Genomic DNA, 25,588 nt, shown 5'->3' on the forward strand with positions numbered 1-25,588 from the left:
GCGCGGGTCTGTAAGGACCGAGCTGAGTCAGCGCTGCTTTACCCCGGTGTTTTTTTCGCCCCTTGCGCTGCTGAAACGCACCACGCGCGCTGTCCTGAGATCCGCTGTTCGATGTCCACGAGCGTTCAGCACGCAGCGATGAGTGCCAATGGGCGCCTTTTATTCCCCTACAAAACGTAAAGGAAGGGGGGAAGGTTCAACCCCAGCACCTGCCTTTAGTGCCGTGGGACAACGTAAAATAGGAGGCGTTACTTTTGGAGCAGCGTGAACTGCTGAGCTGTAGGTGTTTCTGTGCCAATGTAAAACGTAGACATTTAGTAAAAGCACACGTTATACCGCGATCCGTAACAGAATCGTAGGACAGTTGGGTTGGAAGGGACCTCGCAGCCCCCCGCCCTGCCGTCAGCCGGCTGCACGCCGGGGTGCGCAGGGCCCGGCCAGCCCGACCCGAGCACCGCTAAGACGGGACAACCCAGGGTCGGGACAGTCTGTAGATAGGACAGCCCCGCCCCGCCCCGCCCCGCCCGGCTAGCAGTACCGCTGCCCACGCCTCTCCCCGGCTCCGAGCTCCGCCTCTTCCTGCCGGGGCGGCGCTGCCCGGCGCGGGGTGCTGGAGGCGGTTCCTCCCCGCGGCGGAGGCGCACACGGGCGGCCTTGGTTTGGCTCGGTTCTTTCTCCGCTCGGCTCCCGCGGCCGTCCCTATGGCGCTGTGCAACGGAGACGCCAAGGTCGGTGTGAGGCTCTGCGCTCGGCTCGGGCCGCTTTGTGCCGGGGGCGGCGGGCACATGGCGCGGCCTGGCCCCTGCCGTGCTCTGGCCCCGCTCGGAACGGCCGGGCCCGGGGCCGGCGGCGGTTCGGGCGGCCCCGCGGCGGTTCCCCGTTGGCTCGGTGGTGCGGGTGGGCGCCGTGCGGAGCGCTGGGGGATGGCCCGGCCCCAGGCCCGAACAAAGGGCTGCGGGGGCTGCCCGCCGCGGAGCCCCTCGGCCCGGCCCCGGAGCTGCGCCGCGGGCCGCCGGAACCGAACCGCGCTCCGGGAGCGTCCGGTGAGCGGCCCAGGGCTGCTCCTCGACAGGGCACCGCGCTCTCCGGCCCGGCCGTGCGGCCTCCGGGGCCGGGTTGGGGCCGGGGGTTTCCTGCCCGTTGTGGGGTTTCCTTTGCGGGAAGCAGGCGCTTCTCTGCCGCGCGTCGAGAGAAAAAGGAGGACGCGTCCTTACGGCTGCTTAATTCTCGTATCGCAGGGGAGCGATTAATCTCGTAAAACCTTGGGAGCGCCGGAGCGAGCTTCTGGCTGCGGCTCGTTGCGGTGCCGGCTGTGCCGCGGCCTCTCGGGGCCGTGATGGAGGTCCGTGGGTGTGCGGGCACTGCATGGCGGGCTGCGGGGCTCTGCTTAGCGCCCCGTGTGCGGGCACCGGGGACGAGGCGGGTTGCGTCCTTCATCGGGCACCTGAAGGCAGGATCCGTGCTGGAGCTGCTCGTGGGATTGGCGTTATTCTTATAGAACCGACGCTGTGTTTTCTAATGCTGAAAGCCAGCGGCAGCACCTTGTCCTTCTGGAATTATGGGGTGATAGAACTGCGGCGATGGGCCGGCCACTGGTCTGGGGTTTATTGGGTTATTGGTTCTTCAGGTGTGGGTGGCAGTAGGGACATTTTGTGATCTGGTATGGTCTTCAGCAGGACTCTCATGACTCACTATAGCTCACTATAACCTTTTTTTCCCCTGTTTTTCTCTTAGGAAGTGTAACTTCTGTTCTGCTGCCCTAGCCTTGCTCTCCTGCATGTCAGAGCAGGTGCAGCTGTGTGCTATGCCTTGAACCACCTTGCTTGCTTGTCCAACCAGGTTTAAGAGGCATTCTCCCAAACAGCCATTTCTAGGGATTTATTTTGGAAACAGGCCGGCTCTGGTTATAACCCTGCTGAGGGGAAAAGAGCTTGGATCAGAAACCAGAAGTGCCCACAAGGGCAGTGCTGCCCACCAGGCTCCATGTGCCCATTCCCATAGCAGCTGGGCTCCTCCTCCTCAGCATCCTCCTGGCACGCATGTGATATGCACGTGTGTAAGGTGGACTGCCGTGTTGGCTGCGCGTTAACAGCATCCGCTTCATTTTTGATGCTACTAAATGGTGTTTGCCATGTTAAATTTGGATTCCAAATCTTGGTTCTGTGCCTTCAAGTAAATAAAGGCAGATCTTGTTTTGACTTCCTGCCTTGTGAGCCACGCAGGTGGTGCAGCACTCCCAGTGTGGGTACAGTTGTCTGTGAAGGTGCCTCTCCCCTGTTGTTGCACACGTGGTGCTGTGCCTTGTGCAGGAGTCAGGCAGCTGGCATCCAGAAGAGCTGTAAGGCCTTCATCCCAGGCATGTTGAGGGTATGCCTCAATGCGCTGCTCTTGCTGTGGAGAGCTGAACAAAGGTACAGTTTCAGGCAAAGCACAGACCTGCTTGCCGTAGAATCCCAGCTTGGCTGGGCTGGAAGGGAGCTTAAAGATAAAGCCTCTGTCCCTGCAGCATGCTCTGAAGCCATATGGTTCAAGACTATTCATAAGATCTCAGCTCTAGAAAGGGTTGTGTTTGCCACAAGATGGTAAGAATAAGGACATTGGTTGTTATTACGGGAGCTGTTAATTTATGACTTGCTAGGTGGGCATGCCCAGCAGCACTTTGGAGCAGTGGCTTGCCTCAGTCTCTGCTTGAGCAGGAGCTCCTCGTGCTGCCTGGCTCAGCACTGAGAAGTCATTAAGAGCTCATCAGTTATCAGCTGAAGCAAAGAAATTAATAAAGACTCTAACCTGGATTTAGGCTTTTGAAGGATTTAGTACTGGTTTTTTGTTTTTTTTTTTTTACATCCTTTAATTTAGATGGACAAAACGTTTCCTGGTTGCTGTAAGCTCTGGAAGCTCCCTGGGTGCTCGCTATCTGCAGCTGGCCCAGGGCAGCTGCTGGCAGAGCACTGTCCCTCTGGGGCTGAGCAAGGCAGCTCTAGGGCAGCCTTTGCATTTGGGAGAGCTTCAAAATGTCTGCTAAGGTAGCATTTACCAAAGTAAAACCCTTCCTAGGTTTTCCTTCATCAAATTACACTGGCAAGGAAACAGTGTTAAGTTCTAAGTTAAGGGGAATAAAACTCCAAAGTGAGTGATTTCAGGAGCAACAGTTTTTTCTGCATGAATTTCCTGGCATCTTAGCATGGTGGAATTCATGTTTTTCCTCAAAGACCCCTTGGTGAGGGCATTTCCACAGAGCACTCGTTCTCCTTAGAGAAAAAGGAACCCATCCATGTGTTTTCTTGCCCTCTGCCTGGTTTGGCTGAAGCTGGCCATCCAGCTCAAGCAGCCTAGTGTGCAGACTGCAGGGACTGCTTGAATGCTGCATTCAAAAGTTTGTTTTTCATAAATTGAAGCAGAAACATTTGTTCTCAATTTCTACTCCCTGCTCCCCCCTGGATGTAATGACAAGTGCAAGCTCAGAGTACGAGGCGATGCGATGGGGAAACACATTTTTCCTCTGGCTTTACATAGCGCTGCTTTGCTTGAGGAATGAGGCACGTGCTCTTCATTATCGTATAGTGTGCTGGGCTGCATGCAGAACTGTAATGTGGCAGAGGATGGAGCTGTGCTGGTGAACAGGGCACGGTGCTGCTTGTCTGTGGGAGGCTGTCCCATCACGAAGGGGAAAGACTGATGTAGTTTGTGCTGTGCTTGGATTTGGGGATGGGGACGTCGTTGTTGCATGGGAGGGAGGTGTTGTGTCAGTGTAGCAAGCTCGTGGACACACTGGGCTTTGTAAACTTGTGGGTTCTTCCATTTACAAGTCTTGCCTTTAGTCTGTATTATTTAGCCTGGAGTTAAGGTGCAGGCACCCCTAGCAGCCCTGCAGCTGTGGGATGTGTGCCATAAGGCCGCAGTGTCCCACAGAGCGCTGACTGAGCCGTGTTCACAGCCAGAGAACACTGGAGGAGAGCTGAAGGACGGGCAGCACCACTACGAGGGAGCTGTCGTCATCCTGGATGCTGGTGCACAGTATGGGAAGGTCATCGACCGCCGGGTGCGTGAGCTCTTCGTCCAGTCCGAGATCTTCCCCCTGGAGACGCCCGCCTTCGCCATCAGGGAGCAGGGCTTTCGGTAGGTGCTGGTAGGGCAGCTGCCTGCTGGTGCTGTGCTGTGCCTTTCCCTGGGGTTGTGCTGTGCTGTTGGATCCTCAGCTCATCCTCCTGGGTTTCTCTAGGTAAAACCTGTGCAGCAGCGTTACTGTTGTCTATTTGCTGCTCATTGCGGTGTTGTAAAATGTCACTTCAATAATTTCTCTTTGTTAATATAACTTAAGTGGCTGCATTTTAATTATGTATCTGCAGAAAATTAGGTGACAGTGCTCCTTAACCTGTTAAACCAAGGTAGTTATTGTATAATTATGAAAAAAAAACCAACCTATTTAACTGCAACTTGAGCATTGAACAAATTGTCGTAAATGATGCCAAACCATTTCTGGGAAGTAACTGGGAAAAAAAACCTCATTGGAAGTGCCATGCATTGTTAGCAGCAAGAAACCATCTCGGTTGTGTAGAGCTTTGCACAGTTCTTGTTTTATGATGCTTGCCAGAGTAAGCCTCTTTTTGTGTGGGGAAAATAAATCGGCTGAGGTCTGCAAGTCATCAGGGACTTTACTTGTCAGGTGAAAATTTGGAGGTGCTTCGAGTGTTTTTGCTAGAGCCATTCAGGAGATAAGGAGGTGCTGTGTTGCAAAACTGTTTTTCTAATCGATGATAATTAGTGACTCAATAGGCAGTGTGTTTTAGAAAGTCAGATGGGAACTCGCTGATCTCTTCTGCAAACTGAACGGAGAACCCAGGAGCTGCTGCACCTGTCAGGCAGCCTTTCTGTGAAGAATTCCTTTTAGAAATGCTCTGAAATACATTGTGTCAGATTTAGTTAACGATTCCCCAACAGGCAAGCTGTTGGAGCAGAGGATGTACCTAACCACCACTTTAAAAAGCATCCCTGCACCTCATTGCTTGCTTCCAGGTGTGGATGGCAGTGCTGACAGTGAGGGGCTCAGAGCTGCGCTCTGCTGCTGCACGTTTGCAGTGAGAGATCTTTTTTTGTCCCTTTCTGTTCTGAGTTGAAAATTCTGCTTATCCTGATTAGAGCTGTTGGATTTGTCGTTCCAGATAATTGCTCTTTAAATTTGGGCTCTCCACTCAACAGGTTGCTCCTCAAGGCTGAGGCAGTGATTCCAGCTTATCAGTCGCACCCATCAGTCAATAAATGTCCCCACTGCTGGTCAATCATTTGCATCCTGGAGAGCTCTACAAACACTGAGTTTAGCTGCTGGGTGCCTCTCTGCAGTGACTGTTGCAAAAAGAAGCTCATGGTTTTGCTGCAGGGTTTTGATGAAGCTCCATGTGCCATGGGAACAGTCTGGTTTCCACATCACAGTGCATGGCATCAATGATGAAAATTGAGTAGTCCTGGGAGCTGTGCTGAGGTCTGAGATGGGCAGAGAGATGGAAAGCGCTGTCGAGTTTTATTTGCGTGTTGCATTTACAAAGGCATCTCTGCAGCTCCTGCAGGTGCAGAACACTGGCACAGGGTGCCTGGTCCTGTAAGGACGTACTGTGTTGTGTCTGGGGGCATTAGTTTGTAGGCTTGGCAACATTTCTGACCTCTGGGACCTGAGGGCTGGGGAGCAATGGCTATGTTTTATTCCTGGTGTTTTGCTGTGGCTCCTGTGGGATTGTAGCCCATTATAAACAGGCTTTCTGAAACCTGCATAGGCCGCTTTGGAAGTGGTTTAAGCTAAACCAGAGCAAGGTATCTCTGTAGCAGAGCAAGAAGGCACATCACAAATTACATGGTGGTGCAATGGAACGTACAGATTCTGCATCCTGTGCTGCAGCAATGTGAGGACAGCTGAGAAGATGCGGGTCATGACTGGCACTGGCTTTCTTCCTGTTTTCCTCTCTCATCTCCCAGTTCATTTTGTATTTTAAGGGTTCAGATACAGGAAATCTTTCTGTGTTCTTGAGTTCTTAATTGGCAAGTAAGAGAAGCAGACTTGAAGCCTGTAATTCTCTTTTTTAAACAAGGCAGTAGCTAATTGACTTCTCATTAAAAAACACTTAGTCTATAGGTGTAGCTACGTTTTCCTTACTCTATATAACTTGATGCTCCACATGCATGGCTCTGAGCAGATGCTCTGCACAGTCATGGGGTGGCTGAGGTGGGTCACCCCGGGTCTCTGCAGCCCAGCCCCTGAGCTGCTCCCAGCCACTCCTGTACATCCCCAGCAGCTCCCCAGCCCTCCTTGCTCCTTCTGCAGCTCCAGCCCAGCAGTGCTGCTCTCACAGCTCCAGAAACACAGGAGACTCTTTTTGAGCGTGGCTCTCCTCCAGATGGCACAGGCAATGCGCAGTGTGTTTGTGTTGCAACGCTAATGCTCTGTGCTTGATTCTCGCCATCTTGCTTCTCTTGTAGTCAGCATTTGGCTGGGAATGTGAAATGCAGCCCTGTTTTAAGCTGGCTTATATTTGACTTTGTTTAACCTGATGAAATACTTCTCTTGTAAACTGTTTTTGCTAGCTGTAGCCTAGCAAACCTAAACTGCCTGCTGGAATATCTGTATTAGCATTTAATTCAGAATATACAGAGTTATGAGCATTATAAGGCAATGTCGGTGTCCAAATGAAGTTGTTAAATGTGAGATAATTTGATTATCTCTTGTCTGCAGAGCTATCATCATATCTGGAGGACCAAATTCTGTGTATGCTGAAGATGCACCATGGTTCGACCCAGCAATATTTACAATAGGAAAACCAGTTCTTGGGATCTGCTATGGCATGCAGGTATGGTGGAGGGAGAGATGTTTGCCTGTGAAAGCCTTGTTTCTGCAATTAGCCAGACTTAAGTGCTACAGGACCAGCTTTCCAAAATAAGCAGTGTTGTGTGCCATGAATGCAAAAGATATTTTTAAGGTGCTAATTGGTAAACTGAGCATGCTGTGTTACCAGCAGCATAAATGCTTTTCTTCTTGCTTTGCTACTGTGAACTGAGTTCTGTGCTCAATTTTTTGTCATAATAAATGCACCCTGACAGTCATTAACTAATTCCATCTGGTTGATATTAGAGAACGTGTCCATCGTAAACAGGTGAAGTAGTTTTTCCCTTTGATTTTCAAGTGTGGAATCTTTCTATTATAGCTCATGAGCGTGCTTTGGTGACCCTGCAGTGATCTAGTGATCCAAATGGAGTGAAGAAACACTCCCATGGGGACAAAGGACAGATCAGATGCATGACCTCTGCACGTGCATCTTGTTTTTTCACGAGGTTAGCAGTTTATAAAGCCTTCAGAGGTGCAGAATATGGCTGGAAAAACTACTCAAGAAGGGCTGGTAATTATGGAAACAATGCTGGCACTCCCTGTTCTAAAGGGAAATGTGTGTTGTAATAAAGTGGAAGTGCCTTAAAATGTCAAGCAAATTAAAAACCATGTTAGCTAGCCTAAAGCAGGGGCGTTCCTCAAGGCTGACTTTACAGAACTGAATCAAGTGTCTGTGTTAACACACCACTACTTTTATTAGAATAGATTGGAATCAGACTAGCACAGCCAGTGAAATATCAAACTGAATCTAAAATAACTTCAGTCTCTGAAACAATGTAGTTAGGAGGTGAAAATCTAAAGTGTGTGTGTTTGTTACCAGTCATATCTGAATGAGAAAATCTGAGACTTCTGAAGTGTGAAATGCAGAATGCCTCACCTTGCCTTTTGAAGTTGAATTTTAGAAAGAAATCATCAGGTGAGATTTGTGCTACTCCTACCTCACAAGGGCTAAGAAGAGTCTCCGTGGTCACAAAAATCAGACTAAAGTTTTTGCCTGGTTCTCCAGAGATGATCAGGCAGATCACAGGAAGGTTAAGCCTATGTGAGGGCCCTTCTCTGAGGGCTGGCTGTCAGGTTTTTGTTTAGCAGCTTATCTGTCTTTGTGGCAACTGGCCTCACATACTCCACTGATGTGCAGAGCAATCATTTAGAAGCACACATCGATTTACAGTACTGAATATGTGTTGTCTTGTGCATCTTTGCCCCTTGCCTGCTGCTGTGTATTTCTGTTACTCAGTGTGTGTAGCAGTAGTCCCCAGCTATGCTGATAGAAGGCCAGAGGAAGAGAATGAGCCCAGTGCTCCTTTCTGAAAAGAATTCTTATGGTTTTGCCAAGTGCTATTTAAAATGAGGATAGTCGTGACAATCTGTCTTTCTGTGTGTCCGAGGACTAGAACTATTTGTTGGTCACAGGCTGAAGTCCAAAGATTAAAGCAGTACTAAATTGTCATGCTTTTTTCATGTCGTCTTTGTGTTTTGGCAGATGATGAACAAGGTGTTTGGGGGTACAGTGCACAAGAAGAGCGTCAGAGAAGATGGAGTGTTCAACATTACTCTGGATAACACGTGTTCACTGTTCAGGTACATGGATGCTTTGAGTGAGGAGAACAGTATTGGGAAGGGAATGGAACTGGTCTGGAAACTGGTGACTGATTGAGAGGAAAGGTGTTTTTCAGAAGACAGTGAAATTGCATCCAGGCTCTTACAATTTCTAATAACCCATTACAACTGTGTTCGTGAGTAGGCAAGTTATGTATGTAAACAAATATTCAGGAATAACTTCTCAGTTGACTTTTGAAATGTAGGTATGTTTGTTTAGAATTTTATATAAACCCTTTTATTTCAAAGTGAATTGTCTTAATTGAGTTGCTGTCAGGTACTGCTGCACAAAAGTCTGCGTAAAGCTCTTGTGTTCTCCTTGACAGCGCATTGCTTTATGTTAGCTGGCACCCATCCAGTTGCTGAAAGGTATTCACATGTGTTCTACATTCCTTCAAAATTGCTTTGTGATGTTTTATAAAATCAGAATTACATTTCTTAGTTGTCAGTGCCTCACAAGTTCCTTGCAGTAATCCTAACGGTTTGTTTGTGCCCAGAGATGCAACTTTATTGACTTCTTCCCTGTAGAGCTATTGTAGGACTTTATATCCCACCTCGTGTCTAGAATGCCCAGAATTGTTGTGAGGACATTCAGATTTGACCAAGGAGACTTCACTTAATTAGAATAAAAAGCAGGAATCCAGATATCCTGACTGGCAGTAGATGGTTCTATGTGTCAGAGAGGGCGTATTTCAGTGTTGAGTTATTTTAAAAACAGCAAAAACAAACAATCCCCATCAAATTAGCAAAAACCTTCTGAGCTGAGATACACTCCTCTTTCTGTGACGAATGCATTGCATGGGAGCTTTGGCAGCTTCCAATGAAGGAGTCCCAGATGGAGGTGAGTGCTTCTGGGAAGGAAATCCTGCATGTATTTCAAAGGGGCCTGGTTGTTTTTGGAGCACATCTCCAGGGGGAAAGAGAAAATCCCAACAGATCACCCATGTTGTGTCATTAGCACGAGGTAAGGTATTTGAGGATTGGTGTTGCAGGTAGCTGATTTGTCTGTGTGTGTGTGGGCTCTGTAAGTGAGAGCACTGTGAAAGCTCCATGTGTGACTTCTGTCACATTTACACTGCAATGTATGGCACTCTCTTTAAATCTGGCCATCTTATTGTTATTGATTCTAGACTTTAATCTTTGTCTAGGGGCCTTCAGAAGGAAGAGCTTGTGCTCCTCACTCATGGGGACAGTGTGGATAAGGTTGCTGATGGATTCAAAGTGGTTGCACAGTCTGGGAACATTATAGCAGGTATTTGTTTTAACTGAAATTGGTTTTCTTGATAGTCTTTGTTACAAGACTTAAAAGTTACCTGCAGGATGTCACGGGAAAATTCTGTTTTTTGTCAACTACTCAAAGTTCTGAATATCAGGCAGCCTCTTTGAGAGCCTGTCCTGGTAGGTGGAAGATACGGAAGAGTCTTAAGTTTACTCAAACACTTAGTAAGATTTCAAGCTGTTCATGTGACTTAGTGAAAATCTTTCATTAAAAAATAAAGAGTCAGCAATGTTTTACATCCTGCTCTTAAATCAGACCAGTAACTAATTAGAGAAATTCTGAACAATGTCTGTGAATTGTATAAATTGACTTTTTGGATTAATGACATTAAAATGGCAACTTCTTTGCTTCTGAAAGAAATGAGGCTCTGGTAACCAGGAGTGGCAATGGGAAGCATGGATGGCTTAATAATATCAGATTTTCTCAACTTCCTGGGAGGTTCAGTAATACTGAGGGAGCAGAGATCTGCTACAGATGCTGATGTTACTGGTTATTTCTAGAAAATAAATGAATTGCACCTTTTTGAATGACTTCCTGGTGAAATTCTGTGGTGCTTCAACTTGCCTTTTGTATTTTAACCTTCTGAAAAGAACATGCAGCTTTAAAAATAAAGCTTAGTGCATTTGGAGCAAATGTTCATTTTGCTGTGTATGCACGTTTCACATCCAATTATTTTCCTCCATTCATTTCTTTGCACCAATGAAGGTATAGCAAATGAGTCTAAAAAACTCTATGGAGCACAGTTCCACCCTGAAGTTAGCCTTACAGTGAATGGAAAAATGATCCTGAAGAATTTTCTGTATGATATCGCGGGATGCAGCGGGACCTTTACAGTGGAAAACAGAGAACTTCAGTGCATTCAAAGTATCAAAGAGAAAGTGGGCTCATCAAAAGTTCTGGTAAGCATCTGGAGCTGAAGTCAAAAGATCATTTGCAAAAATCTGAGGAAAAACACTCGTGCATTTAGTCTGGGTAAGTGGAAAAGTGCAGAATTGTCATGATTTGGGTAATACATTAAGCAGGTTTGAGAAAGCTTTTGTGCATTGCACAATTGGGTCAATGTGTTGTTTGACTTCCCGGTGGTGACTTGGAGGAAAATGAGAAATCAATGCTCTGCTTTCATGGTTGCAGCTGTATCTGAATTAGTAGTTAATACTTTCTCCCTCGACAGCTCTGCAAGTCTGTTTTCCCTTTTTTTCTCATCCTCAGGTTTTACTCAGTGGAGGTGTGGACTCAACTGTTTGCACTGCTCTCCTGAATCGTGCTTTAAACCGGGATCAGGTGATAGCTGTACATATAGACAACGGGTTTATGCGCAAAAGAGAAAGTCAGTCTGTGGAGGAGGCACTGAAAAAACTTGGGATTCAGGTTAAAGGTACCACTGAGCTGTGGCAAAGCTCATTTAATTGCAGTCCTATCTGTAGTGTGGTTAAGAGTCCTCCAGTGGAGCTTCACTTCTTGTTCTATATGTCTGTCTTCAGAAACTGAGCTCATTTGAGTGATTGAATGCCGTTGGAGCCAAAGTTCTTCCTCAAGGCTTTTTTTCCTCTCCTCTTTTATGGGAGTGTGTTGTTTGTGGAATAGTTTATTGAGAAGCAGTCTTATGACTTCAAGAAATATGGCCAATATGGTGAAGGCCAGAGTTTGTTCTACACACAGCAGTGCAGGATTTTTTTTGTTGTGGTGTTTTATTTTGTTTCAGAGGAATGCTGTGCTGTGTCCTTGCATTCCCCAGACTGAAAAGTCTGGGCTGTGACAAATAAGGGAATCCCTTTGTGGGAAATGTGCCTTCTGTCAGTCATGGAATTCAGTGCTGGTAGAAGATGCCAGAGAACCTCCGAGCTGATCTCTGTATCAAGAGCCTCTCTAAATTAAGAGATATGATGCACCGTGAGGAAACAGAGCGTTGTGTAATTTTGGTTGCAGTAAGGCCTTGGCTTAATAACCATCCTGTAGCTATTTAAATGGAGCAAGTAAATTGTAATCTAAGAGGGGAGACATGAACTGAACTTGCTTCCTAGCCTCATAGTATTTAAGAAATAACCTTCTAGAGCATGTTGATAAAAGAAGTAGCGTGCTTTTGCAGCACTTCATTCTTGAGGTATCAAACAGGCCTATTTAGTACCATCAGCACTTAAATGACTGCAGTATTCCTAAGAACAATAGTCGTTCTTATTCTTTGTAATCTTACATATAAATCTGTATTGGCTTTGCCAACCAATTCCTGTAATTTCATACAGTGGTGAATGCAGCTCATTCTTTCTATAACGGTACAACAACTCTGCCAATCTCTGATGAAGACAGAACTCCACGTAAAAGAATTAGCAAGACCTTAAATATGACTACAAGTCCTGAAGAAAAAAGAAAGATTATTGGTGACACGTTTGTTAAGGTAATGTATCTAGAATTCATGTGGAAAAAAAGAATTATAAACGTCTTCTATCTCGGACTGCTTCATTCTGGAGCACTGTGCGCTCGGAAGCACGGTGTTGTGTAGGCTATGGATGACCTAATCCATTGGCAATCCATTGAGACCTTTGGACACTGAAAAGTTTTCTTTTCCATCTTACAGATTGCCAATGAAGTTATTGGAGAAATGAATCTGAAACCTGAAGAGGTTTTTCTTGCTCAGGGTACCCTCAGACCTGATCTCATTGAAAGCGCTTCCCTTGTTGCAAGTGGCAAAGCTGAAGTAATCAAAACTCATCACAATGACACAGAGCTGATTCGAAAGTTAAGAGAAGAGGTAAATGAAAATTTGGATACTGGTGTGTCCTTCTGATTATCACAAATGTGATGATGTTGAATGTAAAAGATGAGCAACTTATGTTTTGCTGATGTAACTGGCCCGTGTTGATGCATCTCGTGATGCTTGTGAGGCCTTTAAGTTCTGCTTCAATACTGTAACTTATTACACTTCTCTCTGGTTGCCATGTTCTCAAAGTGATCAGAACGGCTTCAGTATTGTCCAGCATAGAATATTAGTGAAAATGTCAATAGATTGAATCCATGCTGTTGCAGTGTGAACAGTGCTGCTCACAACTGTTACCTGAAAACGATTTCATTGCTCTTTTGTCTTTTAACACTTAAACCTATGAGAACTGTGTATGGAAGCAAAGCCAATACCAAACACCTGTAGCAGATGACTGCTGAAAGGCTTTTCAGACAACGTTAGTCTGATTCAGGTGGAATTCATAATGTAATGGATTGCTTACTTCTCCCTTTGTGTCTCATTCTGAACATCAGTATGCAATGTTTTGTAATGGCATTGATAGCTCAGATTGCACTTGATATGAATTCAGGCAACAGCAGCGATGTGCTTTTAGGTGAAATGATCATTAGTTCCTGTTGAGAAACATGATCTTCTCAGTAGCACTGACCACTACAGACATGGTATTCTCCTTTGGAAGGGAGTGAGAATTTGGAAAAATTTCTCATCAGAGGGAATGGCCAGGTGCTGCAAGTGGGGGAGTCAAGAATTCAGGAATGGTAGAAATGTGGCACTTGGGGACATAGTTCATTGGGGTGGGTTAATGGTTGGACTGGACCACCTTAGTGGTCTTTTCCAACCTTCATGATTCTGTGAATGTGTTTAAGTGACTTGAGAACTAGGAGTAGATCTGTCAGGCTCTGATCTGGGGATCTGAGGATCCGTTCTCTGTGCTGTTTCACGGCTTGTGCATCAAGTCAATGGCCTGGTCGGCTGTCTGCCAGCAGTGTGCTGGTGGTGCACAATCTGTTTACCATTTGTCAACTTAAGAACCCACAGATCTTTTTGGAATATCCTGCTGTGGACACCTGTGGATAAAGACTGAGAGTTTAGAAATGGTACAAACACAGGAGGTTGAACTGGTGACAGAAGACACTCTGAAGATGCAGCAGAGCCTTGTCTTTTTTATTGTACCCTTGGTTGGTTAGCTTAAACAAACCTATTCACAGTTCTCTGAGGTATTTTCAAAGCTTCTTGATCAGTATGAATTTTGGAAGACAGAACCAGACTGGCCTACAGTTGTATTTGCACTGCTTAAGCCATTGATACTTTTGGCACAAACAAACTTTGTCTTACCCCTCTCCTGTAACTGTTCTGCAAAGCCCACATTCACATGTACTTTTCTTTCCAGTGTTTATGCAAGTGTTGGCAGCTGATGCTGTGAAAAGCAGGCCACTCTGACTGCCTGTTACCTAAACATTTGAGGCTTTTTGTTTGAATATGTAAGCTAGAGTGTAAATCACTGTGGTTTTTCTTTTGTTTGTTTTTCTTTAAGGGTAAAGTTATAGAACCACTAAAAGACTTTCACAAAGATGAAGTTCGAGTGCTAGGAAGAGAGCTTGGACTTCCCGAAGAGCTGGTTTCAAGGCATCCCTTCCCAGGTACCAGAATCCATGCTGCTTAGTGAAGGCCTGTGTGCATCAGTGTTGTTTGGAAGATACTTAATGTGCAGAATAAATTTGTGTTGGAGAATGGAACTTACCTCTGAACACAGAACTAATGTGGTGGATTTTCTGAGGCTTTAGTTTAAGCACAGGATTTTCTTTTTGAGGAAATGAGTAATTGAGAGCAGCTTGATTTTATGCACAGTGCTTAAAATAACAGATTTATAATTGAGTTATCATAGAGCTGTATTTGTTTCTTCTTAATTTTGTAAGCCAAAGCCAGAATTATCAGTGAAGTGCAGCTGAATGCTGTCTCAGCTGTCAAATATATCTTGCTTGAAATAATGGCCATTGTCTGCCTGCCTTTCTAAGTGACTGTTGCTGTTTTGAAAACGACTGCATGGTGAATAACAACGGTTCTCAACCAGAAAACATCAAACTATGTAATGTAATAACAAAGTCCATCTTTTTAAGAGATGTGCTCTTTGTGTTTCTGAAGTTGTCCTGCAGGGTGTGTAGTAGTCACAGTCAGAATGCCTAGGCTGCTCTGTTAATGCACCAGCACCGCATGAGGTTAATGACACTGTTCAGATGTACATCTGTAATTTGCTGAGAACTTTTGTGTCAAGTAGTTAGCAGGCCAAATAGCCTCCAGGGATCTCTTTAAAAAACAATGCAGATTCAACTATGTGTTATAACCAACTCTGCCATCCAGGCTGCCTAGCAAAAGGAAGGAGGAGGTTACTGTTTGCTTTGGCTTGCCATCCAAAACGCTTCATCATTAATGCTGCCTTACACAAGCAGCCAATGCAAAATGTCAGTAACCAGTGCTTAAATGTACTGACCAGAAGTACTGTTCCAGAATAAACTGCTGGCTTATTTCTTTGGCTTGTTTTGTTGAGTGTCAAGACAGTGTAAGTGGAGGTGTGGTGGCAAAGCATAGTCTACTTAGTGACTGACCTGATGTTCAGTGCTGTTGCTTCTTGAGTTGAAAGTCAACTTTTCATGTTATTTAGTGTGATGTACTTTTCAATTTTACGTTGCAGGTCCAGGTCTGGCAATCAGAGTGATATGTGCTGAGGAGCCTTATGTGTGCAAAGACTTCCCTGAAACAAACAACATCTTGAAAATAGTTGCGGATTTTTCTGCGAGTGTTAAGAAGGTATCAAAACTGTTAGGTTCTAACATGTATAGAAGTAGTGTGATCATTCTGTAGTGCATTGCTGTGAAGATTAAGATGCTAAAATTTAAAAATGACTGGTTTGTGTTCTTTGGGCATAATGCATTCCAGTCCAACTTGCTCAAAGCCATTTGGTACGGTACAGTAGAATTTTTTAAGTCCTGGCTATGGCAGGTGTTGAGTGACTTCTGTAAATTGGAAGCTTATGTACCTTTCAGATAGCAAATAAATCCTCTTTTAGTCAAAATTCGTGGAGATGAGGATTTCAGAAGATGATTTGAATTTCATAGTGTCAGAAAAAAGATTTTCCCTATTTGGAATAGTTGTAATTTTCTAGGATGGTGTGTACTAACAGCCACCGAGTGCCTGAATTGAGGGTGCGAGAGTGAGGAGCCAGCATTTGCTGGATGTCCCAAACAGAATCCTGAAGTGATTGGTTGATGATGTGTAAGCTCTCAATCCTTGAACTGTTGGGACCTTCCTGGTTTTCCAAACTGAGCTGCAGGGGGCTGAAAAGCCACCAGTAGAGAGCAGCAGGAAGTGCCGTGTCCAGAACAACTTCCAGAGCTTTTTTGAAGGAACACCAAAGGAAAAGCATCTGTAAGTGCTCTTCTTGAAAGTGTGTTGTGTTGCAGTGTAAGGTAACGCAGCGTTGCTTTGTTCTGTGCTGAAATAAGCAACAGGCATGAAAAATTCAGCTTTGGGAGAGAGAATGAGCGCAGAAAAGCAGTTTCACCTGTGGTCTTGGGAGGGCTTCAGCGTAAAATGCATACAGTTGCTTTCACTGAAACTTAGTTGTTACACAAAAGGTATTCTGTAATCAGTTCCCAAGGGTAAATGTGGGCTGTATTTAGCCAACCAGCTAATTAATTTTATTTATGTTGTGTCTGAATGTGTGGGGGCTTTAATTAGTTAAAAGTTATTTTTCTGCATCATTGCACAGCCACATACTTTGTTGCAAAGGGTCAAAGCGTGCACGACTGAAGAAGACCAGGAGAAACTGATGCAGATTACAAGCCTACATTCACTGAATGCCTTCTTGTTACCCATCAAAACTGTGGGAGTGCAGGTAAATGAATACATTCCAGGAATACTCTTAAAGCTGCTTCCTAGCAGTTGGCAGAATGCTAGGAACTGTAAGGATTGCTACTGTGATGTTGCTAAGAATTCTAGAAATCCACTTCAAAAGGCTGTGACTGCTGTGTCTTGTGTCAGCTCTGGTAGAGTGCAGGTGTTGGGAGACCTGAATAGATACATGGGTAAATGCCAGGTGTCGTATTTGAGGATGTCATTAAGGTTGAATAATGCTGGTTGCTTGCACAGGCAATTTCTTCTTGATGTTTATAGCCTTATAGATTCCTGTTGTACTCCTGTTGCTCCTTTCGAGGCTGAGCAGTCTTTCTTTGCATTATCATTATTGAATTACACCTTTACTTTTATTACTGGCTGCTTAACCTTGCGTGTCTCTTCTGTAAGTCCTTGCAGTCAGCTTTTGTTATTACTTGCAATGGCAATATCATCAGCAGACTTCTGTACCTCATCACAAGCCTTCCTCAGATGGTGCCCTCAAAATATCAACATGTAATCAAGTCCCAGTATTGTGGTCACCTTATGAATTCTGAACCCCTTCCTTTTTTGTGCTCTTGCCAGCTCCCAAGAGACCTGTCTCACTTTGGTGCTTTCTCCATTTCCTTGATATCTCTGAGCATTCTGATTTCGACAGGTTTTTGTCCGCTGAATGTTGGCACAAAGGCTGGTCCTGTAACTTACATGGAAAAGTAATTCACTATTTTGGTAGTGAAATTCATATTCCATTAATTGCCAGGGTGACTGCCGCTCGTACAGCTACGTGTGTGGGATCTCCAGTAAGGATGCCCCACACTGGGAGTCCCTCATGTTTCTCGCCAGGCTCATACCTCGCATGTGCCACAACATCAACAGGTGAGTGTTCTCTGCTCAGTGCCAAGCTGCTCTTGTTTCTGATTACTAATGCGTGGAAGCTTAGAGCCCTGCTGAATCTATGGTGTAACTTCTTATGAACAAATGTGTATTATATGGGGGTTACAAATGATAAATCCAAGCTTGGGTTTATTTCTGGAAATACCAACTTGAAGTAATGGATAGTTTATCTCCTCATTTTAATCACTCAATTAGACAACTTCCAATGTAACTTAAATGTTTTCTGAAGAGTTCTGAGCCTGCTGCTGAGCTGTGGGATCGTGCGTTGTGTCAAGAAGGGGATTTGCACGACTGTCAGCTCTAGTGCTGCAGGGAAGAGTTCCAAAGCTGGGTGGTTTTATCTTAATTGAGGTCTCTTGTGAATATGTGTTTTCTTCTCAAGTTGCTCAGAGATTAAGTCGGTTCTAGAAAATATGTATCCTTGCTCAGCTGTAGACTTTGACAAAGCTGCTTATAATTGCTTATAGCAAGACTTAATTTTGTCACTGAAGTGACACCCACTGGAAGAGCTACTGTACTTGGAGACATGTTGAATTACAAGATATTCTTCTAAACTGTGTGCAGAGCAAATAAAAGAAGGCATGAATTCAGGGCGGTGCGTGCAATTTCCAAGCGTGTGCTGGATGTACAGCATTGCTGTCTTTAAGCTGCTCTGGCTTTAATACTCCCCTCCTGAATATACTCCCACCCCAGGAGTTCTGCCATACCAGGGTTTGTTTCTGAGAGCTTTGGGTTGATGTTGATGGGGAGCTGGGGAAGCAGCAGCTGGAGGAGTGTGCTGGGTGCAGTTGGTGTCTGCCCAGCTGTGCATGCTTTGACTACAAACAGAGACACGGAATGTCAAGCATGGGTCCTGCCCTGCTTTGCATTTTTGACAAGTGTTCTTACTTTGTATCTACAAACTCAAATAACTTGTGTGCATTCACGATACGCAGTAAATCCTTCTGTGAGGCCAGCTGGACAATACTGCTTTTTGTTCTGCAGCACGTATAATGGTGAGATTAAAAAGATAAAGCTGATGTGATTGGTTTGAACTCGGAAGATACTTTATTACAAATGCAGTGAAATAGATTTGTAAACAGCAGTGTTAGTGCCCCGTTTTGAAAACACAGCTATTCCTTCACAAAGAAGGGTTCCTGTCAGTGATATGGTGGTTTCCTAATGGGACTGAAGATAGACATTTTAAGCACATAAGTAGCTTTCTTTGAATAATCTTAACTTTTACTCACATCAAAGTAAAGTTGAAAAGAAAAAAAAAGTCTTCTGTAATACCAGTGAGTTAGTGGTGAATGAGTACACCTGACTTGCAAAGCTAGCGCATGTGTTGCCTTTACTGAATATATCCATTAAATTATAACAAGTTCTGGTTGGTGGCTGAGGAGCGAAACCAAATATTGGGTATTTTTTTGGTTCAGTTGTTTTTTCTGCAATGCTAAAGATGTAGTCTTTAGGCAGTCTGTTACATTCCACTTCCAGAAAACGTGTTTTCCTACCATCTGGTTTGTTTTCCAGGGTTGTGTATGTGTTTGGTCCACCAGTCAAAGAGCCTCCCACTGATGTCACACCCACATTCCTGACAACAGGAGTCCTCAGCACTTTACGTCAAGCTGACTTTGAGGCTCACAACATTCTCAGGGAGTCTGGTAGGTATTTATTAGCCTTGTCCCATAGATGAAGCTGTTGTTTCAAGATCCCCGTGCACCCATCCCTATAGGTGTGGTTACATAATGCACAGTCCCATGGGCTTCTTGATTACGTCCAAAATTTATTGCTGAATGAGATGACAGGCTACTGCCTTTTCTTAAAGGTCTGGAGGTGGAGAGCTGAAAGGCAGGAACTGCTGGGCTTTCTGCTAGCAGAATTAGAGGTAGGGTTGCAGCTTTTTCATTCTTCATATGGCAGCTGGAGATAAACCTCACAGCTGGGTGCTGCTGCCTCGTCTGCTGCCTGTTGTCACACGTGGGACTGTGGCTGGGACCATTCTCCTGGTAGGAGTGGATTTGCTTCAGACACATTGCACAGCTCAGAGGCGTGATACTTGGCTGCAGTGTGAACTCCTACAAGAGCCACTATTAGCCAGCAGAAAGTCAAATTACTTGTTGCTGCTGATCTCAGTTTTCAGTATCTGCCTGAAGTAGGTGAACTGTGTAGAGAGACCTGGCGTGGTTTTGAAATCATGCTTGGTTATGGAAGGAAGGGAGCTAACTGTTAAATCACCCTACCCTGTATTTGGTGTTATCTAGATTTCATTGGTAATGGCTGATAGTATCTCAAAATGTAAGTTTTTTTTGAATTTCTCTTTCTGAGAATTGTTCTTCATTACAGCGAATGTTGGAACAGACAAAATTGAATGCTTATGTTTCGTGGGTAGGGAGGAGATCTTAAGTTGCAAGTGCAGTCAGTTGCAGAGTTAACGGATTATCCAGTTCTGTTCTGCATGCCTGCAGGCCTTGAAGATTATTTCAAGTGGCAATTTGAGTAGTTTTAGTGTGTGCACCACTAATTACATAATTGGATAATCAGTGTGATCTTCTGAGGCCTGGTGGTGAAGTCCCAGAACTGCGTTGTTTCTTTCCATGTAAGTGGAGGAATCACATCTGAAATATGTGTAGGCAATCCTGTAAAACTTCAGTCATGCTTGTACTTCAAAATCAAACTGAAGCACTTGGTGCTGCTGTTTTCCTGAAGGCTATGCTGGAAAAATTAGCCAGATGCCAATAATCCTGACCCCGCTGCATTTCGATCGGGACCCGCTGCAGAAACAGCCGTCCTGCCAGAGATCCGTGGTCATCCGGACGTTTATTACGAGCGACTTCATGACTGGGATTGCAGCAACTCCTGGTAATGAGGTTCCAGAAGAGGTAATACGGACCTTCAAGTTCCTTTTCAGAGCTTGTGTTGTAGGTGACTTGTTTAACTTTCTTCACTCTTGGTTTTTTTCCTGCTCTTGGTTAGGCACAACGTACTGTTGTGTTGCTTTGGAAAAAAACAGTAACAGAGAGAAGCTGACAGTGGTTTCAATGGGAATGACAGACTTAGGAGTTTTCCCGTCAAAATAGCAGAGATTTTGAAGCTTTTGCCTGCGTTGGTAATTGGAAATTACCAATGCCTTCTGGAATTGCTTTGCTTCCCGCTACCAGAAAGTGCTGCTTAACATCTCAAAACGTGCTGTTTCCAGATTGGGTCACTGGAAGATGTTTCAGGCACTTTTTCTAGGAAGCTTCATCGGTGTCCAGCCTGGAGTGCTTTGTCTCTGATGGGGCTAACATTAATTGATTACTCTGGAGAACAGCTGCCAATGGGAAGTCTTTCCATTAGATGCTTCCTTCTGCTATTTTTTAACCTTCACAGCTCCCTTTTCTTGTTTGAAAAGTTCATCGTTTCTATCAGGCTGCTGCTTTCTGTTTGATTGTGGGTCAGCTGGAGGTGTTGGTCTGAGATGTCTGCAAGTGATTGACAGCAGAGCAGAGCAGCACAGTAAAACGTAACCTCAAAAAAATCATTCTGAAGCTGAAGAGCTGCTGCCTTAAGGGAAGTGTGTTGCAATTGCTGCTCAGTTCTATTGCCAGTGCCAGAAATCAGCAGGTTCCAAATACAGCTGCAAATATTGAGAAGCTGGGAGTTTTCCTTTGTTGTTTTTACTTCTTAACTGGTAGTAATATGCTAGGAGCTGTAGGATTTTTCTCTCCTGTTTATAGAACAGAATGAACAGTGTTTTCCTTGTGTAACTTCTTCTTAGGGTAGTTTTCGTCACGTCTGTTCTATGTGCTTTTTACAGATCTGTTTATTTCCCCCCTACAGGTTGTATTAAAAATGGTGGCAGAGATAAAGAAGATTCCTGGCATTTCTCGGGTGATGTACGACTTGACATCAAAGCCACCTGGAACTACGGAGTGGGAGTAAATAACTTTTTTTTATTGAAGTACTGTGTGCAGTCGAAATCATATCAGAAACCATTCCCAGTGTTGACATGCAGTACTGTGAAAGAGTGACTGGAGCTGCTACATCCCATCTGACTCCTCTCCTGGAGCGCAGGGCGGCGGTGACGAGCAGTGCAGGGATAACAGAGTGGGGCTGAGGATTTGTACGGGTAAATGATGGCGGCGTTGCCTGTGTGCAGACAGATTCCTATTGCTTTGGCCTTTGTCTTACTGATTCTTCCCATTCCCACGTGTTCCAGTTGTTAACTGTCATTTCAACTTGTCTTTGGTTTTGTACACTGTGTAAAAAGAGACAGCTTATTTACTTCTACCAAAAGCATTGTTACGGCCTAAAAATGTAAAATGAATTCTTTGTGACCAACTGCTTTTGAACAAATTTATTATAAATAAATATTTTGCCAAATGGAGTAGTGGGTACTGCTGAGTTGTGGAATTAACGTGTATCTGTTGTGTGCTGTTAGGCCTGTTCTAGATTGTTTGACCTGTAAGCCCGTGGCAATAACATTGAGTCCCAAAAGAGCAATGCTGAAGTGTTATGAGATGACCTTCTGCCTGCCTGCCTGTCCTCACTCCCTCTTGCATCACCTGGTAGGTGTGTTGGTTGGTGACAGGCATGTCCCCATCACACGCTGTGTTTGTGGAATTGTCACGTCCCTGCGAGGTGTCTGTGTGCTTCTGGGGCCTCGGAGAGGAGTAAAAGCAGGAGTGCAGCTCTAAAAGCTGTGGCACCAGAGCTCCAGGATGGCCGAATCCTGGTTCTGGTCTCCAACCCTTATGCAATAGTCCCTTCACAGCCTGCTGCTGCCCATGTGCTTACGTTATACTTGATGATAGTTTGTTTTCTTCACATTAGCTTTCACAGGATTTTTTTTTTTAATGTAATGTATTCAGCTTGATTTTTAAAATCCTTATAGTCATTAGTGTGGAGTCACAGTATTGGAGTGGCTTACCCAACCGGTATAGATTATTTCCATCTTGTATACTCTGCTGTTTCTGTAGTTAAGCAATAATTTAAGAGGTGTTTATCTTGGACACCTGTGCTTTCCTGATACATCAAGGCAGAGCTGTCTCCATCCACCTGAGAGTGCTGAGCATGTCCTGCAGATGCTGTCTGTGGAGTTGCAGGTTCTGTAGCAGCTCTGAGCTGAGCAGCTTGCTGGATAACTGCCCATGGAACTGCTGCTGTGTGCTCCCAGTCAGCCCTGCCATCCATTTCTTGCTGCTGAATGGAAGGCAACTGTTCAAGTTCTATGTGAGCAAAACAGTTGCTCTCAACTGTTCAGGAGCGTGGCGTGTTTCATGGCTGTAGCTACTTATGTTTCTGCTTACACAGATCAATGAACTGGAATAATGGTTGAAAGTATTCTGTTTTGTTTGGTTGCACATTGTGTGTTCCTATTATTTCTGCATTTTCTGCCTACGCATTATGGAAATTTAGTTTAACTCCAGCTTACAGGATGTGGCTAATATGTAAACTTCTGATTTTTGCCTGTATTCCTGAGCAGCTGCATTTCCTCTGGAGGTGGCGTGCAGCAGCCCTGGCACTCTGAGGCCACTCCTGCTGCAGTGGCCATGAGCTGCCCTGCACTTGCAGCTCGCATGGGGCTTGGGTGAACAGATCCTAACTGCTGTGCATCTCAGCTGCCTCCTTCCGAGCTGGTGTAGTACTTGTAACTGCACTCATCGTCACCTCGGTGAGCTTTATGCTATGTGGACACAGTTACACATGTTAACTCATGCTCTTTTGCTACTGGGCTGTGATCTGTACAAGCTGGTGATCACAGGGCTGTGTATCAGTGGTTGCTGTGGCAGAATCTATTGCTACAGCGTGGGTTCTGTTGAAAGCAAACCTAATTTTTTAGTGTATCATATTTCAAACAACAGCTCCCTGATAAACTGACAGCCTTAGAGTACACTTCAATTTTTAGTCTGAGAGATCTGAGGATAGTTTTCATTGTTGCGTTGGTATCTCTTAGGTAAATGGTGAGATGACAATAAAATCTCCCTGGTGTGCTGCAGAAGTACTTCAGCCTCTGAATGCTGTAGCAGTTGCTTGTTATTAGTAGGCTTGCTCTTGCTGCCACTGCTACGTTGTCAGTTACCTTGACAGCAAATAGACAAAACAGGAGGAATCACTAAAAAGTAGGGAATATTGAGCATTTCTCATATCCCAAACCTCCCCAGTTTTGAGTGAGACACTTCTAGCTGGTCTCCTGGAAACAAACTGCAGTGTGGTTACAAAGCAGCTGGCGAGGTGTGGGTGACAACAGCCACGATGTGCATCAGGATTGGTGTGTTGGTGCCTCGTGATGTGTCCCCAGCACACCAGGATGGAAATCTTGTGTTTGCTGCGTGCTGTGGACTGGGAAGTGCTTCCATCTTCCATCTGCACTGGAGGTGTAAGGTGTTCCTGCACACTGTGTGTATGCTGAAGTTGGGCATCCACTTTAAACATCTTCTCATCATGTTGGTCTGTGAAATGGAGCTTGGCAGCAATTCCTGTGCTCTTCTAGAAATCTTCTTTCTTGTTTCTCTTTGTTTTTTAAACCAGAAAGGTGAATATTGAAATGTCGAGGCATAAACTATTGCACTATAATCGAAAGGTCTTACGGAAATGAAATTTGTGATCTTTCGCTATCTTCCCCTGTTGACACCTGTGCCATGCATTGTAGGAGTGGGTTGTTCTTAGGAAGGTCAGTGGTGTTATCCCAGCAGTTCTGTGTGTATAGGACAGTCAGAAGTGGAGAGGAACGTAAATACTCTGTTCACTTTCTTAAAAACCTACATTTAGCACATAGTTTACAATCTAATACCTGTAGCTGCCCTGTACAGTTGTTCACCTCAAGTCTTCAGTAAAACATGTCAGCAGTTAGAGGAATTTGTATCGGGGGCATTCCCCACCATTCTCAATTTTTAACATTTTTTCTGCTTGTGAAATGATAAAGTACTGTGAGCCTTAATTTTTATCCACAAATAAAAATATTATGTTTGAACACCGGTGTGATGTGTTTCCTAGGGCTGCTCGGGGCCCAGCCCTTCTGGGCTGCAGCCCTTTGTGCGGGTGAGGTGGTGTCCATGGCTGTCCCTTCTGCATCCCCACGAGGCTCTGTGCTGCTGCCTCCTGCTTGTGTTGATGCTGGGATAGAGGTTACTCATTCCCGAGATGCATGGAATTCGAGTCTGTGTGTAGGTTCCTGCTCTACAAAGGAAAAGGCAATTGTGGAAATAGAGCAGTGCAGTCTGAGGCTGTGCAGAGCTGCCCTTCTTTGCAGGAGTGTGCATGTGTGCTGCTTGTATCTGTGCCAGATGGCCGAGCTGTGCTCCAGCACCCACAGTCCTGGTGGGAGCACTGCTGGGCTGTGCCTGCTGCTGCTGGGGGGCTCTGGGAGCTGCCACCCCTGGGCTGCTGCTGCACTGCAGCCCATTGGGCCACGCTGCATTTTGTGGCCAATTTGAACGCAATGCAGGCCATTCAGTCGCTTGGCCCTTTGCTTTTGGGGCTGTCCCCATTCTGGTGATACATTCCTTAATTGCTGGCTGCTCCTGGTGCTCAGTGATCCCGCTTGAGGACTGCCAGGTGAAAAAGGCATTAATTAACATCACCTGCATTTCTTTGTGCTCGGATGCGATGTTTGGCTCTGGGCTGACTGCTAAAAATTCCACGAGAAGATAAAAGACTGCAGGGAGCTGCTTCCTCATCAGGTTAATTGCAGCAGACGGACTCGCTGAGAGAAGAGCATCAGTGCTGGATATGTGCAGTGTGCAGCCATGCCAGGTGGATGATGAACAACAGCACCCATTAGCCTCTGCTGCTTCTAATTGCACTAATTGCACTGCCTTTGGCCCACGTGTGACAGCCTGTGCTAATCACAGAAGCATTGAGGCTGGAAAGAACCTGTAAGTTCCCCACCCCCGTCTGCTCACTGCCCACATCTTTGAGTACCTCCAGGGACTGTCACCCCACCAGTGCCTGTGCCAGTGCCCAGCTTGTCCTTAGATAAGGAGTATTTTCTAATATACAAACTGAAAGATGTACCTCCAATGTAGTATTAAGCCTCAAACACGGCCACGCAGCTCTTTCTCGGCCTGCAATGGGCAGCACAAACAGGAATTCTCTGACACGTCTGCCTTGTTCTCCAGAGAGCTGGATGCAACCTGGGCTGGGGATGCTGTGCTCCTGGGCTGGGCGCAGGGCCTGCTGAACTGCTGCTGGTTGCACAGGGGAGGCACTCAACCAATTAAGCACCTGATGAATCTTTCCCTGATGGGGTTCTAATTACCTTAGGTAGAGGATAGGGTGAAGAGAGATTGCTGTTAGCCTAAAGGCTATCACTTAGGCTTTTGCTAATTGGATCCTGCATTTGAAAATTACTTGGCTCCTATGGGAT

At 45.3% G+C, this 25,588-nt stretch overlaps 1 protein-coding gene across 1 annotated transcript; it reads left to right on the forward strand.

Moving 5' to 3' along the window:
- Window positions 1–520: 520 nt before the first annotated feature.
- On the forward strand, window positions 521–21,607 carry GMPS (guanine monophosphate synthase). The gene is made up of 16 exons (XM_048955342.1): window positions 521–728; window positions 3,935–4,116; window positions 6,719–6,833; window positions 8,352–8,449; window positions 9,616–9,719; window positions 10,452–10,645; window positions 10,956–11,121; window positions 11,987–12,138; window positions 12,319–12,492; window positions 14,012–14,117; window positions 15,167–15,282; window positions 16,244–16,369; window positions 17,126–17,241; window positions 18,772–18,902; window positions 19,948–20,120; window positions 21,061–21,607. Exons 1-16 carry the CDS (start codon window positions 702–704, stop codon window positions 21,160–21,162), a joined length of 2,082 nt encoding a protein of 693 aa, XP_048811299.1. The 5' UTR covers window positions 521–701; the 3' UTR covers window positions 21,163–21,607.
- Window positions 21,608–25,588: the final 3,981 nt, after the last annotated feature.

Source organism: Lagopus muta, chromosome 9 (genome assembly GCF_023343835.1).
Source record: "Lagopus muta isolate bLagMut1 chromosome 9, bLagMut1 primary, whole genome shotgun sequence".
NCBI classification, from domain to species: Eukaryota; Metazoa; Chordata; class Aves; order Galliformes; family Phasianidae; genus Lagopus; species Lagopus muta.